The 13,454-nt window shown below is 36.2% G+C and overlaps 1 protein-coding gene across 1 annotated transcript; it reads right to left on the reverse strand.

The window, feature by feature from the left end:
- Positions 1–501: 501 nt before the first annotated feature.
- LOC125650232 (leucine-rich repeat-containing protein 74B-like) lies at positions 502–10,645 on the reverse strand. The gene is made up of 12 exons (XM_048878346.2): positions 10,467–10,645; positions 7,349–7,943; positions 7,000–7,184; positions 6,281–6,388; positions 6,102–6,195; positions 5,958–6,007; positions 5,710–5,877; positions 5,418–5,612; positions 4,973–5,068; positions 4,509–4,784; positions 1,848–1,933; positions 502–1,158 (listed from the first exon to the last, which is right to left on the reverse strand). The coding sequence occupies exons 2-12, from the start codon at positions 7,860–7,862 to the stop codon at positions 1,008–1,010; spliced, it is 1,923 nt and encodes a 640-aa protein (XP_048734303.1). The 5' UTR covers positions 7,863–7,943; positions 10,467–10,645; the 3' UTR covers positions 502–1,007.
- Positions 10,646–13,454: the final 2,809 nt, after the last annotated feature.

The following is a 13,454-nucleotide window of genomic DNA, read 5'->3' on the forward strand; positions in this document are numbered from 1 at the left end:
TGTAGTTGTAGTGCTAGATGTATATGTAGTTTTTGTTATTATGCTCTGTTGATATTGACCACATTATGTAATTGTTTTCGTTTGTCCTGAAGAAGGGACGGGTCGTCCCGAAAATTTGACAATCTCGTTGTTCGTGTCGTTGGTCATTTTAGTGCTTTGTATAATTTTTTGTATTTGACCTTGTATCCATGTTGTGGATCCGACACTTTGAGGTATCGGGTGTTGTTGGAACTTTAGTGCTTATATATATATATATATATATATATATATATATATCATGAATAGGTGAAGATCACGAGTGATCAATCTCATAACTCCTATAAGGAATACAAAATTAAGAGTTGGGCAAATACAGACCCCAGGATATACCAAAGGTGAAATGAGGTGCCCTGGAGGAGTAAGCATCCCCTCCGCGAGTTTCATATCTTGATCAGGCAAACAGTAATCCGTAGTCAAAATCAGCGTGTAATGAGCAGCTTAACAATCGGTATGAAACACATAAACATTTAAATAATTTTAATACAGCAGTTTTCTTATTACATCATTGTAAATACATCGACTTAGCCTTAAACAGACATTGAAATAACTTAATGACGTTACCATCATCCATACTCATTACTTACAACAACAATGAATATTAATTAATCGGATCAATCGATTAAAAACTTGAAAGACGACTCTTCTACTGAAAATACATTTGTTCCTCACACCTTTCGTTTGACACAGTAGTATCATCTTCGACAAAGCTATAAATAGACACAAAGCGGAAGGCAGGGACGACTCTATCCACATTAGATAATATATATACAAGCATTAATTATGTAGATAACGAAAGAAGTATGTACATTTCAGCTTTATGGATTTTACCCTCTGGTTGAACGAAATGATAATTATTAAATTCATCTAAACGCATTTTGATTTAGTCGCTATTAAAGATAAAGCGACCTTATATAGTCAACGGAAATGCACAAGGTTTATACATGACAGAGAGGAAGTGACGTAGATGATCAACTGTCAATCATGGACATATAGGACTTCGGCTCAGCCTTGGCTTCTAGCTGAGTTTCCTCCAGTGATTTCCTTTGATCAAATGCTTGCTGGATTTTCTTTGCCGCTCTCTTCTTTAGAATCAACTCGTCATTTCCTTGGAGCAGCTCGCTGCAAAAAACAGGGGAATTGTTATACAATATAAGGCCCCTACAGGTATTGTGTAAAGCCACGTGTCCTTTCTGACAAAAAGAACACCTAACTCATAGATTTCAACATTGGACGAGTTTCATTTTGACTGTGGGGGAATGACCGAGCTTGATAAAATTCTTTGTTTATGTGTTTGTTGTTTTATGCCCTATTTGAGAATTTTTCACTTATAGAGAGACGTCAACAGCTTTGGATGAAGTGCCACAAAATTTGATTTACACATGACGCCAAGGGCCGTAGCAGTGACGGTTCTTTATCGTGCCAATACCTACCATGACACCTTCGTTTTTAAGGTCATTTCCGATAGACCCGCGACCTTCACTTCTAAATCGGGCGTTTGACAAAGATACAATAACTACTTATGTTAATGAGGTTTGAATTGGCGCCGGGATCAATAATTGAACCTGGGCCTCCCGGTTGCGATGCGAGCGCCCTAAACACTAGGTTACCTGTGATTAGCTGTATTGAACAAATATTAACAGATACTCCAAAAAGCGGAAGAGCCTACCATTTTTATTTTTTACATTTAATTGTAAATTTAACGTTTCCTTTATGATTTAGTGACTGCGAGAACAATGTCTCTGTGTACATATTGTAAAATTAGTTTCATTAAAATCGTGAATCATCTACGCATAGGCTGAACACATTACCTGAAATCAATTTCCCCGTTTCCGTCTTTGTCCAGTTGCCTCATCAGTTGAGAAATCTGAGGGTCTGAGAGGTCAATATTACATTTCTGTAAAAAAAAATAAAAATCCCCAAAACAGTTAGAACAACAGAAATAACGACCAAAAGGCCCATGGACCACAGTGCTAACACGGGTAATTAATAATGCATATTATAGCCTTGTGGTTCTTGACAAGAATTTACCTCTTCCTATGTAAAATTTTAAACTCCAATTGTGACCTCGCCCTTACCCTGGGGGTCATGATTTGGACTAGGTATCTTGAACCTTCACCATATAAATTTTTTTTCATGCACGTTTTTGTCTATTCTGGTCTTCTCGACAAGATGATCGTTTTACAATATGACCATATTTTCTATTTCCCAATTATACTCTATGTTCCCTTGGAGAGGGGCATGTTCCTTCATTTGCTCAAGGCTAAAGAAATAGGCTCAGTAGATCTAAGATGGCTGTTCGATGCTTCGTCGTGGTTGCTAAGTGAATCCAAGTGTTTTGTATCCATCAGTGTTTATGCTTAATACACAAAGACACGTACTGTTGTCTTTTTGCATTAAAGTATATGGAATAAATTTCATTTTGGGACATATTACGAGATATAAAGTGATTTAGGCCAGTTTACGCTTTCTTCGTGGATTATTTACCGTACACTGAATCAAACCAGGTTATATCGCAAAATTATAATAATTCCGTAAATATTGATGACCTAAAGTTCTGTTCCACATGTGAATTGATTTTATTTTCTATCTGTGATTTCAATTCTAGCAACATCATTGTTTTGTATAATTTTCTGTCCAATATTTATCATTGTTCAAATGTATATATTCATATGCATTAGAGCAGTGATATCTAATGTAATTTGTAAAACGCAATTTGATTGGTCCATATAATTTTATCAACATTCTTCATATCGTATAAATTAAGTTGACGTTAAGTCGCGTATATAATTAAGTTGACGTTAAGTCGCGTCATATAACGTCGTATTAATGGCGTCAAAATACGTTCTACCATTCCTTGAATAATGTTTCCAGTAGAAGAATATCTAGTCTTCATCACCCACATGTTATGGTATGAAAGGTGAGGATAACGAACAGTGATAAATCTCATAACTCCTATAAGCAATACAAAATAGAGTTGGGCAAACATGGCCACCTGGATACACCAGAAATGGGATCATATGCCTAGAGGGAGTAAGCATCCCCTGTCGGCAGGTCACATCCGCCGTGAGCCCTATATTTTGATCAGGTAAACGAAGTAATCCATAGTCAAAGTCAGTGTGCCAAGAACGGCCCAACAATCGGTATGAAACACGTAAGACAACCCAATGATAGGTTGTATTGGCATTGTAGATCATTAAAACGACCATAGAATTTGAAAAATGTTGACTTAAAACGAGGCTGTTGAAACCCTTGTAACATCAATTGGTTTGTCAATAGCCTGCGTCGATTTAAAAACTGATCTTACGCAGAACAAGATCTTGCGTATCGAATCAGTTGAGAGATATAAACATCATATGTAGGTGATAATGAAATATTGCTACATAAATATACAATAAAATACGTTTAAATATGGGAAGTTGACGATGGAGAAGCTGAAATCATCCCGTTTGTCATAAAGTCGAGTTGTTAGTTTCCTGTTAATATTTATTTTTATTAAAATATCTAAGTACGAAGCAGATGTGAAGGACTCTGTGGTGTCTTTTATTTCGTGTTCACAAAGATAAATCAAATCGACATATGAATGAATATGAATATTATTAATAGATAAAACGTCGTCGATATATCAAAATGTGGAGTTGAAGGTTGTATTTAGAAATTACATCATTATAACGTAAACGACCAGAGAATTTAGAATGCTGACTTGAAACGAGACTGTTGAAATCCCTGTATCAACTCTTTATTTTGTATAATTCCTCATAGGAATTATCAGCTTGATCACTGTTCGTTATCTTCACCTTTCGTCAACTTATTTGTCAGTAGCTTGCCTCGATTTAAAAAATGATCATACGCAGACCATGCTATCGTGTTTCGAATCAGTTGAGAGACACAAACATATGTAAGTTATAATGGGGTATTTCTAAACAAATTGTGAAGTTTACGACGGAAAAGCTGAAGTCATCTCGTTTGTCATAATATTGAGTTGTCAGTTTGCTATTAACATCTATGTTAAATATCTAGCAGATTTGGAAGACTCTGGTGGTTTTTTTTTAATTTCGAGTTCACTGGGATATATCGAATTGATACATGAATGAAAATGAATATTTTTATAGATAAAATGTCGAATTTAAGGCCATCGCAAAATATATTTTCTTCTCACGTAGAAGTTTTAGAACAAATCCAGCCTCATAAGAATATCAAAACAGGTCAGTAATAAGGGAACACAATTCATGCCCATAGAAATGTCAAATTATGGATATTTGGTCATTATGATATTAATATATCATTTTTGTCATATTTGACTCTTGTTGATCATTGTCCATTGATATTCCCTTTGTACGTCAATGCTATGATTTCTGCTATGAATAAAACCATCATAATCTTAATTCTTACTGCTTGGTTACATACAAATTTTGATTCTGACATGAAAAAAATCTTACCTTAACACATACACTCACAAAAACCAATCTTACCTTAACACCCTCTTTGAGTTCTTCCAATGATATTGTAAAACTGTTATCTTTGTCGAAAGATTTCAGCAGATCGATCATTCGATACCCCTCTCTCTCCACATAGGCTTTTAACTTCGCCATCGGGTCCCTCATCATCAGCAGCTTCATGGCGTCAATATCACCCCTGAGTTTCGTCCGAGGACAGTCTGGTAGTACCCCACCGTAAAGCGTCTTCATCCCTCTCTCCTGCGCCAGCTGTTCCTCCATTTGTTTGAACGATTTCTTTACCATGAGAACCTAGAAGGACGCTTTGATTTTACTGGGCATGTTTTCAATATATTGGGAAAAGCATCTGTTACGGCTAGTTTTAAGACGTTCTAATTTAAATGATTCAGACAGTAATGTGAAATCCCCTGATATGAAGGACTGTCTTTACAGTGATCTTAGTTAAATCAGTTACAGCACACAGTCAGTGTTGAACTTACACCAAAGTCTAAGACCTTCAGTACACTGTTCTGGTTGACCTGAACAGCCGTCAAAATTTTGTCTGCTCCATCTTCTTTCATAGGGTTATATCCAATCTGTTAAAATATCAAACTTTATCAAATCGAAGGCATTTATTCTTACAGAGAGTGCCAATGTATTATCTTAATAAACCCAGCACCTCTCCATAATATATATCTATATAAATCTAGATTCTAAATCATCTCTGCATAACATATATATATTTACACATTTTTGTAAAGCTTCTGAAGATGTAATGAAAGCGCTAAAGCTTTACGGAGGATTTCTGTGTTTTCTTTACATATTTTTTTGATATATATATATAAATCTACACTCTAAACCATTTCTCCATAATATCTATCTACATAAATCTACACTCTAAATGTTAACAATTCGGAAGAATATTTTTGCATTACATTTACTTACATTAAGGTTTTCCAGGGTATCATTATGCTGAAGACCCCCCGCTATGTGAACCGCGGCCTCGTCTGGGATGCGACAGTAGCTGATATTGAGATCCGTCAGGTACTTGTTTTCTTTCAGCGCGCCCTCTAGGGCTCGAGCGCCCTCTAGACCAAAACCATTCATACTAATGTCCAGGTATTTCAGTCCAACATTGTCCTAGTAAATGATAAAGGGCTATAAACATGTTTCACACACTATGTAAGAGGAAGACGCCGAGGAACAGAGTCAGTGATACGGGTTACTTTTTGCGTACCTTGAGAGCTTGTGCCAGAAGTACACAGCCTTTGTTTTGAAATCGGTTAAAACTGAGATCTAATGTCTCTAATGTGACGTTTTCATTCATGGAGTCGTGGAACCACTGTGCGCCCACGTCCTCAAACTTATTATGGCGAAGCATCAGCGTCTTTATAGAAGCATTTCTCTGGAAAGTTGAAAACAAGATGCTATAAAAATCATACTTTGGAAAACAAAGAGATTTAAGCTCTTGGATATTTTACATACCGTTAACATTTCATAGAAGGCTTCAGCTGCAGAATCCTCAATATCATTGCCTAAAATTTTAAAATGAAACCATGTTCAAAATTTCTGGAAAAAAATAATGAGTTGGGTGTAGCTGCACAAGATTTCGTGTAACTAGTACAATACCTGTTAAGTTTAAATGGATGATTGTCTTATTTTCTGACAAAAGTTCACATATTGCTTGTGCTCCATCGTTACCTATTTTGTTATCACATAGCACCTGAAATTGAAAGTAATAATTACAAACCAGCAATGCTAATGAGAACTATGAGTGAAATTCCAATGATTGCATGTCCGTGACTTACCAGTTCCGTTACATAGACGTTCTCCCTCAGTACCTTAGTCAGGTATGTAGCGCCCTCTCCCAGGATATAATTTCCTTCGAGATCAATTTTCTCTATTACAGTGTTTACCTGAAAACAAGAGTACTTATAAAAGTTAAGAGTCCCCTCTTATCAAATTCCGACAGACTGTCATTTCTCTTCACACAATTTTATGCAAATGAAATGAAGAACATGCATGAATCGAAATTGAGAGTTTAGGGGTACGCGTTGTTACATTATAAGGGATATATACATAAAAATACGTCATAAGACCAGTCGCGGTAGCTCAGGGGTAGAGTGTTTGCTTCGTAACCGGGAGGTCGTGAATTCGAGCCCTGCTATTGCCATGGCCGAGTCAAACCTAAGACGTTGAAAAAGGCAGTGATTGCTCCTCGCCACACGCTCGGCATTTGAAATCACGGGTCTTCAGATATGACCTTAAAACGGAGGTCCCGTGTCGCGACAGGCGTTGGCTCGATAAAGAATTGAACCATCACTGCTTCGGCCCTGAGCGCTAAGCAAAATTCTAAATTTGTGGTACTTCACTTACAGCTGGTGACGTCTCAACATGAAAGAAAAATTCTCGACGAGACGTAAAAACAATAAATCAGTTAGTACGTCATAAGTACGTTTTGTGTAGCTAGTAACAGAAACCACTATTGTCACATAAATACGGATTCATACGCTTTGATGGTGCTCACCTCTAGTGGTTTGGCAATGGCTTTCATTCCTTGGGGTCCAAGACTGTGATACTTCATGACAAGCTGAGTGTCTTGCATGTGTTTCATGAAGAAAGTGATAGGCTGTACACCAATCTCTTCGCATTTCTTCAAGTATGCAGATCTTCCACTTGTGTCGTGATCATATCTCTCCGGAAAAATCAATTCTATACAAAAATAAAATATGCATGTAAATGATTTAAAGAAAACATTTGTGCAAAATGTCATATGAACACAACAGTCAGATATCATTATACATTTTGCAGTGACCACTTTCTAGAATTTTCTTCCTTAAGTTTAAATCATCCTTCGCTGTTAAAAAGATTCATACTGTCAGCGTCCACTTCCAAGTCCGTGTCATACTCTGCGGCACGTGCTTCCTCATCCGAGCCAATGGAAGAAATATTATCGAGATCCTCTCCGAACTCCGCATCGAGTTCGTCTTCAATATCCTCAATGTCGTCCTCAACTTCCTGAAGTCGACCCTCAATGTCTCCACCAAAGAACACGGTGTCCCTGGGCTCAAGTCCATCAGGCTCCAGCCGCGCATGATACGCCGTCTGGGGAAGTTCTTCTGAACCAAAATCACCCAAAAGCTTTCTGTACGTGGGACTTTGGATTCTATCATCGTGTGTGATTTCTTTTAAGCGAGTTAAATCTGTGATGAGACCGGCGGGATCTGTTCGTCTGCTCCGAGCAGACGACACTCGACTGTCCGGACTTTCGGGCCTACTGTGGGGAGGAAGAACGAGTGGTGGATCATTTGATTCTATCGGTGTTTTGCTTTTGGTTGAGTTTTGTCGCGGAGTTCTTGGTTTTGCCGATCCGTCTCCTGCACTCGGCATTGCAATGTTGAAATTGTGTTCTATATAATACTTAATTTCTATAATGAAACGTCCTTTCCATTGATTTTGTAGGCCTTCATTCTGCAAACATATGAAAACACAATCATTATATGGTAAAATGTGTGTGTCCCTTATCTAATAGCATAACCATAATATTCTATGCTACTATATAAAAATTTAGACTCGGATGTTCTGGTAAGCCACAGAACTGGAAATATAGAAATGTTTCCTTCTTGTGTACCTTAACATATCAGACTTTTCTGTTCATAAAACTTAATTATTTCTGTTGCAGAAATGATAATTAACAATAATGTAACTTATCCAGGCATTACCCAGCTTGATTTGATAAATGTTTCTAATTTCATTACAGAGAAACGTATATTTTGGTTTGTTATAAAGACCCGAGTCCTTCCTTTCATCAAATCGTTCAAACTTTAACCAAGGTCCTAGAAGGAGTATTGCTGGGTATGAACTTAAGGGATACCTTGCGGGAATTGTAACTCATACACTGCCTCATTTATGGGTGAAAAAAAAATCACTCATTCATTTGAAAGATGTCTTGATCCGCCTTAGCAGTGATTATTTGTTGGATTCAAGATATCTCATGAGAAGGACAGTTGAAGACTTGCTTTATATTCAGAGATATAAAATGCCACGAATTAAATTGAACAGTCCCTGTCAGCAAAATCAATTGCTGTTAGGCGTAGCTTATCCGTTCTGGATCTGAGCATCTTTTTAAAGATTTTTTCAAATTTGAAATAATTTTTGAACTTAAACCGTTAACACCCAAGAAATAGAGTAGGGTACAATTCGCAGGTTGCAACTTATCTTATAAATAAGCTCAGGTATGATGTGAAACATTAATCTTTTTGGTTTGGTTGATAAAATATCAAATCGAAAATTAAAGAACTGGATCTTTGGAAGTGTATTTTGGCCCCTTATAAAAATATACAAATGACAAAAGCGTTTGTATAAACGTGTGTTTAAACTGGCAATATAAACAACGAAATTACAATTGGATTGTATGATTGATTGCATATTGTTTAACGTCCCTCTCGAGAATCTTTCACTCATATGGAGACTTCACGATTGCCGGTGAAGGGTTGCAGAATTTAGGCCTATGCTCGGTGCTTATGACCTTTGAGCAGGGAGGGATCTCTATCGTGCCACACCTGCTAACATGGGGCCTCGGGTTTTACGGTCTCATCCGAAGGACCTCCCCATTTAATCGCCTCTTACGACAAGCAATACTGAGAACCTATTCTAACCCAGATCCCCATGGGACAAATTATAATTTGAACAATGGAATCATAAATTGACTATATAAGCGATATCACAATTACACATGCGTTTCCCGCCGTTTTCTTTCAATATTGGCTAAATTATTCAGGTTTCAAAGAGTTGGCGGAATTATGTTATTCTTTGTATCTCATTATTGGAAAAACAGGAAAACGGGATTGGTAGACACATATGGCCCATGATTTCTATTTTAAAAAAACCAGCCCAAAAAGTTTATATCTTTAAAACCAATTTCCAATGAAACTGTAAAAAAAAAAAAAAAATTAAAAAATCGCCAACTCTTTGAACCTTCTCCGTAATACCCCGAAAAAATAACTATTCACTAGATACAGTCGTTTCAGTTACAATTCTTATTAATATCAATGACCTGGTTGCATAAGATAAAATGAACCTGAATGTAAATTTTATCTCACATTTGTCAAATTTCACACGAATGAATTATGCTGAATAATATCAGAGTACATCATTTTGGCGCGCTTTCAGCAGAGCCTACCCCGGGTGGTTGAAATGTGTTCAAGAGATCTAACAGTGTCCATATTTCTTTTGTTTGAGAATGGTGTAAGGTGTATTAAATTTCTGGCTGCATAGTGCCAAGATGATTAATCTTTTAACTCGATAGACCATTATCTTTAACATCTGTCAGAATCGCATGTTAAATCTACAGTCTAGCAGCCAAAAATGCTGACACACATTACGAATAGTGCTTGTAGAATTGTGCACCACATTTAATATATATATATATATATATATATATATATATATATATACATATACATATGCTTTTTTATTTAATTATTTTGACTGTGATATCAACTCTTTCTCTTTCTATCTGGACAACACTTCTCTAAAAGTTTCTTCAAAGGAGATAAGAACGAAATCTAACAAAATGATTAAATCTGTGAGAAAAGCAAGATTATGTCACAAGATTTATGCTGTAATTCTATCGTCCCAAACGTTTAAATTAGTTTTTCAATTTTCCTACAAAGATCATTTCAATAATCTCAATTTCTTATCTTTCGTACAATGTCTGAAGTAGTTCGAGATACTAGTATTTACATAATGCATAAGTTTGCAGTACTTCAATCTTATCAAAATACGTATGTTCTTCAATGTCACTCCATATATATAACACCGTTTGTAACTTAAAAATATATTTCAAAGAACCCTGTATGTAAGACGACTAAATGTGTTTGATTTGAAATAGACATAAATCCATCAAGGACACAGAGAAATGCACGAAATTTAGAAAAAGGAAACAACATTGCTAAGAGCTTTGGAATGTACTAAAAAGTAAACACAACTTACCGTAGATTAGTGAAGACTCACATTGTTTATATTTCAAATATCCTCCATTTTAGATTTTTAGTGCTAAACAGAAGTGATATTCAAACCAATACCCCGGATGCATATGACATCATTCCAAATCATCACCAAGGCAGCGTAGTGCTGTCCTTATTCTTTGTCGGCCATTCTGCATAACGATAGCATCAGAGTTTGGGGTTTCCGAGGTCTTTGATAAAAGACAATCATTTAAACACTTAAATAGCTTCAGGATGATTTGGATACAATGATAATTATAAAGCTATTGTTACGAGCATTTAACAACACTGTATTAATCGTCTGTACAGGGCTTTTAAAGTCCATCTTTTACCAAAGACGTACATATATTATTTTTAAATGGAATAAGATGAATGTTGTTAATTAATTCTGAATCTAGATTATGTAGGCAGACCTACTTCAAAATTGCAGGCGCCATATCACCGATTTTGTGTAAACTGTTAAAGTTACGTTTGATGGGATGGAGAGCAACAATTTGTTAGGGCTGACGAAAAAACTTTTCATGAGATTGTAGACAATAACGGAGAACACTGTCAATGGATTTTAAACTCCAAACCCATGCAGACAAAGTCCGGGAAGGGTGGGGGTGGGGTGGGGGGTTACATGTGTATAAGAATGAACATAGTCATTCCTCCCACTAGTTTTGTCCGGTCTATAACTTTGTTAAAGAGAGACACAAGGCCCATAAGCTAATGGCAAGATGGTGTGGCATGACAAAATCATCTGACCAAGATCAAGGGTAAACAAGTTTAAAGTTTTTGTCCTGGCCATATAGCCAGTCATGAAGATAAAGCAGTGCCAGTTACATCTGGTTATGATCAGATGGTATGTCACGACCCGTAACCTATGGAAAGCCAAAGGGTTTTGTTGTTCCTAAATGCGCCATCGGTTCAATGTAAATAGAAAACATGTTAATCGTTATCTTGACATTTGTAGTGCATAACGGTATATTCGTCATTTGAATTGCGTAAGATGTAAATGGAATATATGTTTGTGTAGATGCGTAAAAAGTGAATGCATTATTTATTTAACGTAAATTTGAAATTGGATCTTCGTCATCCGTAGTTGAGCATTTGCACATTGTAGTTTGTTAAGCCTATGCGAGTTGTGGTAAATGTGTTTTGGTAATCCGTCCGATGTTAGTTCGACATTCGCATTTGCTCAATTCAACATTTGTAAATTGTTCTACCATTATGACGACAGAGGGCGCGCGCTACATCGCATCTTTTGGGAAACAGACTATACTGTCTATAGAATCATATAGGAGGACTAGTTAACACTCGGGTGTCTAGTAAACCGGTTGGCGCTAAAAGTCGTTGAAAATGTGCTGCTGAAGTAGTTTAATCAGAGACTTGATGTAGAACATTGTTGTGAGTATCAATATAGATGACTGGACTGATTTTTTCCATGAGTTTACTTTAAACAAACAGTGTGTGTCATTTAGTAACCATATACCACTAGGGACGTTACATTTATTTGTGCGAGACCAAAAACTCTTGTACATATTTGCTTTGATTGGGATTGATTTTCGTTTTCGCGCCCCTTCCCCATCATTTTTGCATTGCTGTCACTGAAATACGTAATTCACAATATTAAATAGTTAATAAGTACATTGGGTAAGAATTCTAGAAGACGCAAAAACTATTCTGGTTTCAAAGGCGTCGGAAAGTGGGGGGGGGGGGGGGGGGGGGGGGGGGCTAAACCAACAAAAAAGTTTCTACGTCGTTTGGGGGGAGGGGTATTATGTCTATCTTTGCAAAAAAAAAGTGGGGGGGGGGGGGGGGGGGGGCTCCCTAGTACCCCCCCGGTTCCGACGCCTATGGGTTTTATATTTGTAAACAAAGTGAATATGTTATCATTTACCAGTTGTTTTCATTAAATGATAGCCAACCTTGAATGTAACATATTTAAAGTTTTTATGTAATAGACCAGTCGGGCTATTTTTCCATAATTTTTACTAGGCCAGGCCATAAAACCAGTAGCCTGAGCCATGGCCTAGATTTGAATTTTACATTATTTCCACAAGCACTTGTTTCGTATCTGATCACCCCCTTCCTTTTCTCTCCACAAGATAGCTAACTCAATTTCAGACACCCCAATTTCAAAACTTCTATTTTTGTTAAAAATGTATCATTAATCAACATTACCAGGGGTATTTTGATATAGTTTAATTTGAGATACTTTTCTCTTGTCAAAATAATTGTTCCAGTTGTCCTCTGTCAAGCCTCTTTATTGTAAACCACTCATTTTGTCTGTTTAAAGCAGAGAAAGAAACATTATCTTTTTATTTCATAGTCTTGCTGTTAGAGGTTATTTAAAAACCTTGTTGGCCACATATAGAGTCCTTGTACATATATGTAAATATACGCTTCCTAGACTCTAAATATTTAGAGGATGTAGAAGTATTCTTGCACTTAATTTTTTACTCAAAGCAAACACGAGAATAGAGGGGAAACAACTGAAAATCCCATGCTACAGTTAATTACACTAAAAAAGAGTAACAATTCCATTTTTAGTGTAACAATTGCCCTGTTAGGGAATTGTGTCCAACCTTTTAAACAGTCGTAGTGATGAACCATCGGAATATTTTTTCATGATTGATTATCAGTATAATCGGACGCACTATAATTGATTAATAATCGATTAATTTCAAGTATTAAATTCGTTTATTATTGAATGAAGAATGAATTGGTAAAAAATTTGGAGTGATTTCTGAAATGCATTTTTAATGTACATGTATTTTTTATCATTGGATTCAGTTATCAAATTAATACTTATGAATTAGTTACATTCACAGAAAATAAATCAAGAAAGCATGAGAATAAATTACTTATTATATTTTGATTAATCGATTATCAAAAATTTTAATAGATTATCTATACATTGTAATCGGGGGCCATTTCGATTAGATAATCGAATTTTTCTATTAATCAGTACATCGTCGGAGAAGAAACT

The sequence above is a fragment of the Ostrea edulis genome, chromosome 5 (genome assembly GCF_947568905.1).
Source record: "Ostrea edulis chromosome 5, xbOstEdul1.1, whole genome shotgun sequence".
NCBI lineage: Eukaryota > Metazoa > Mollusca > Bivalvia > Ostreida > Ostreidae > Ostrea > Ostrea edulis.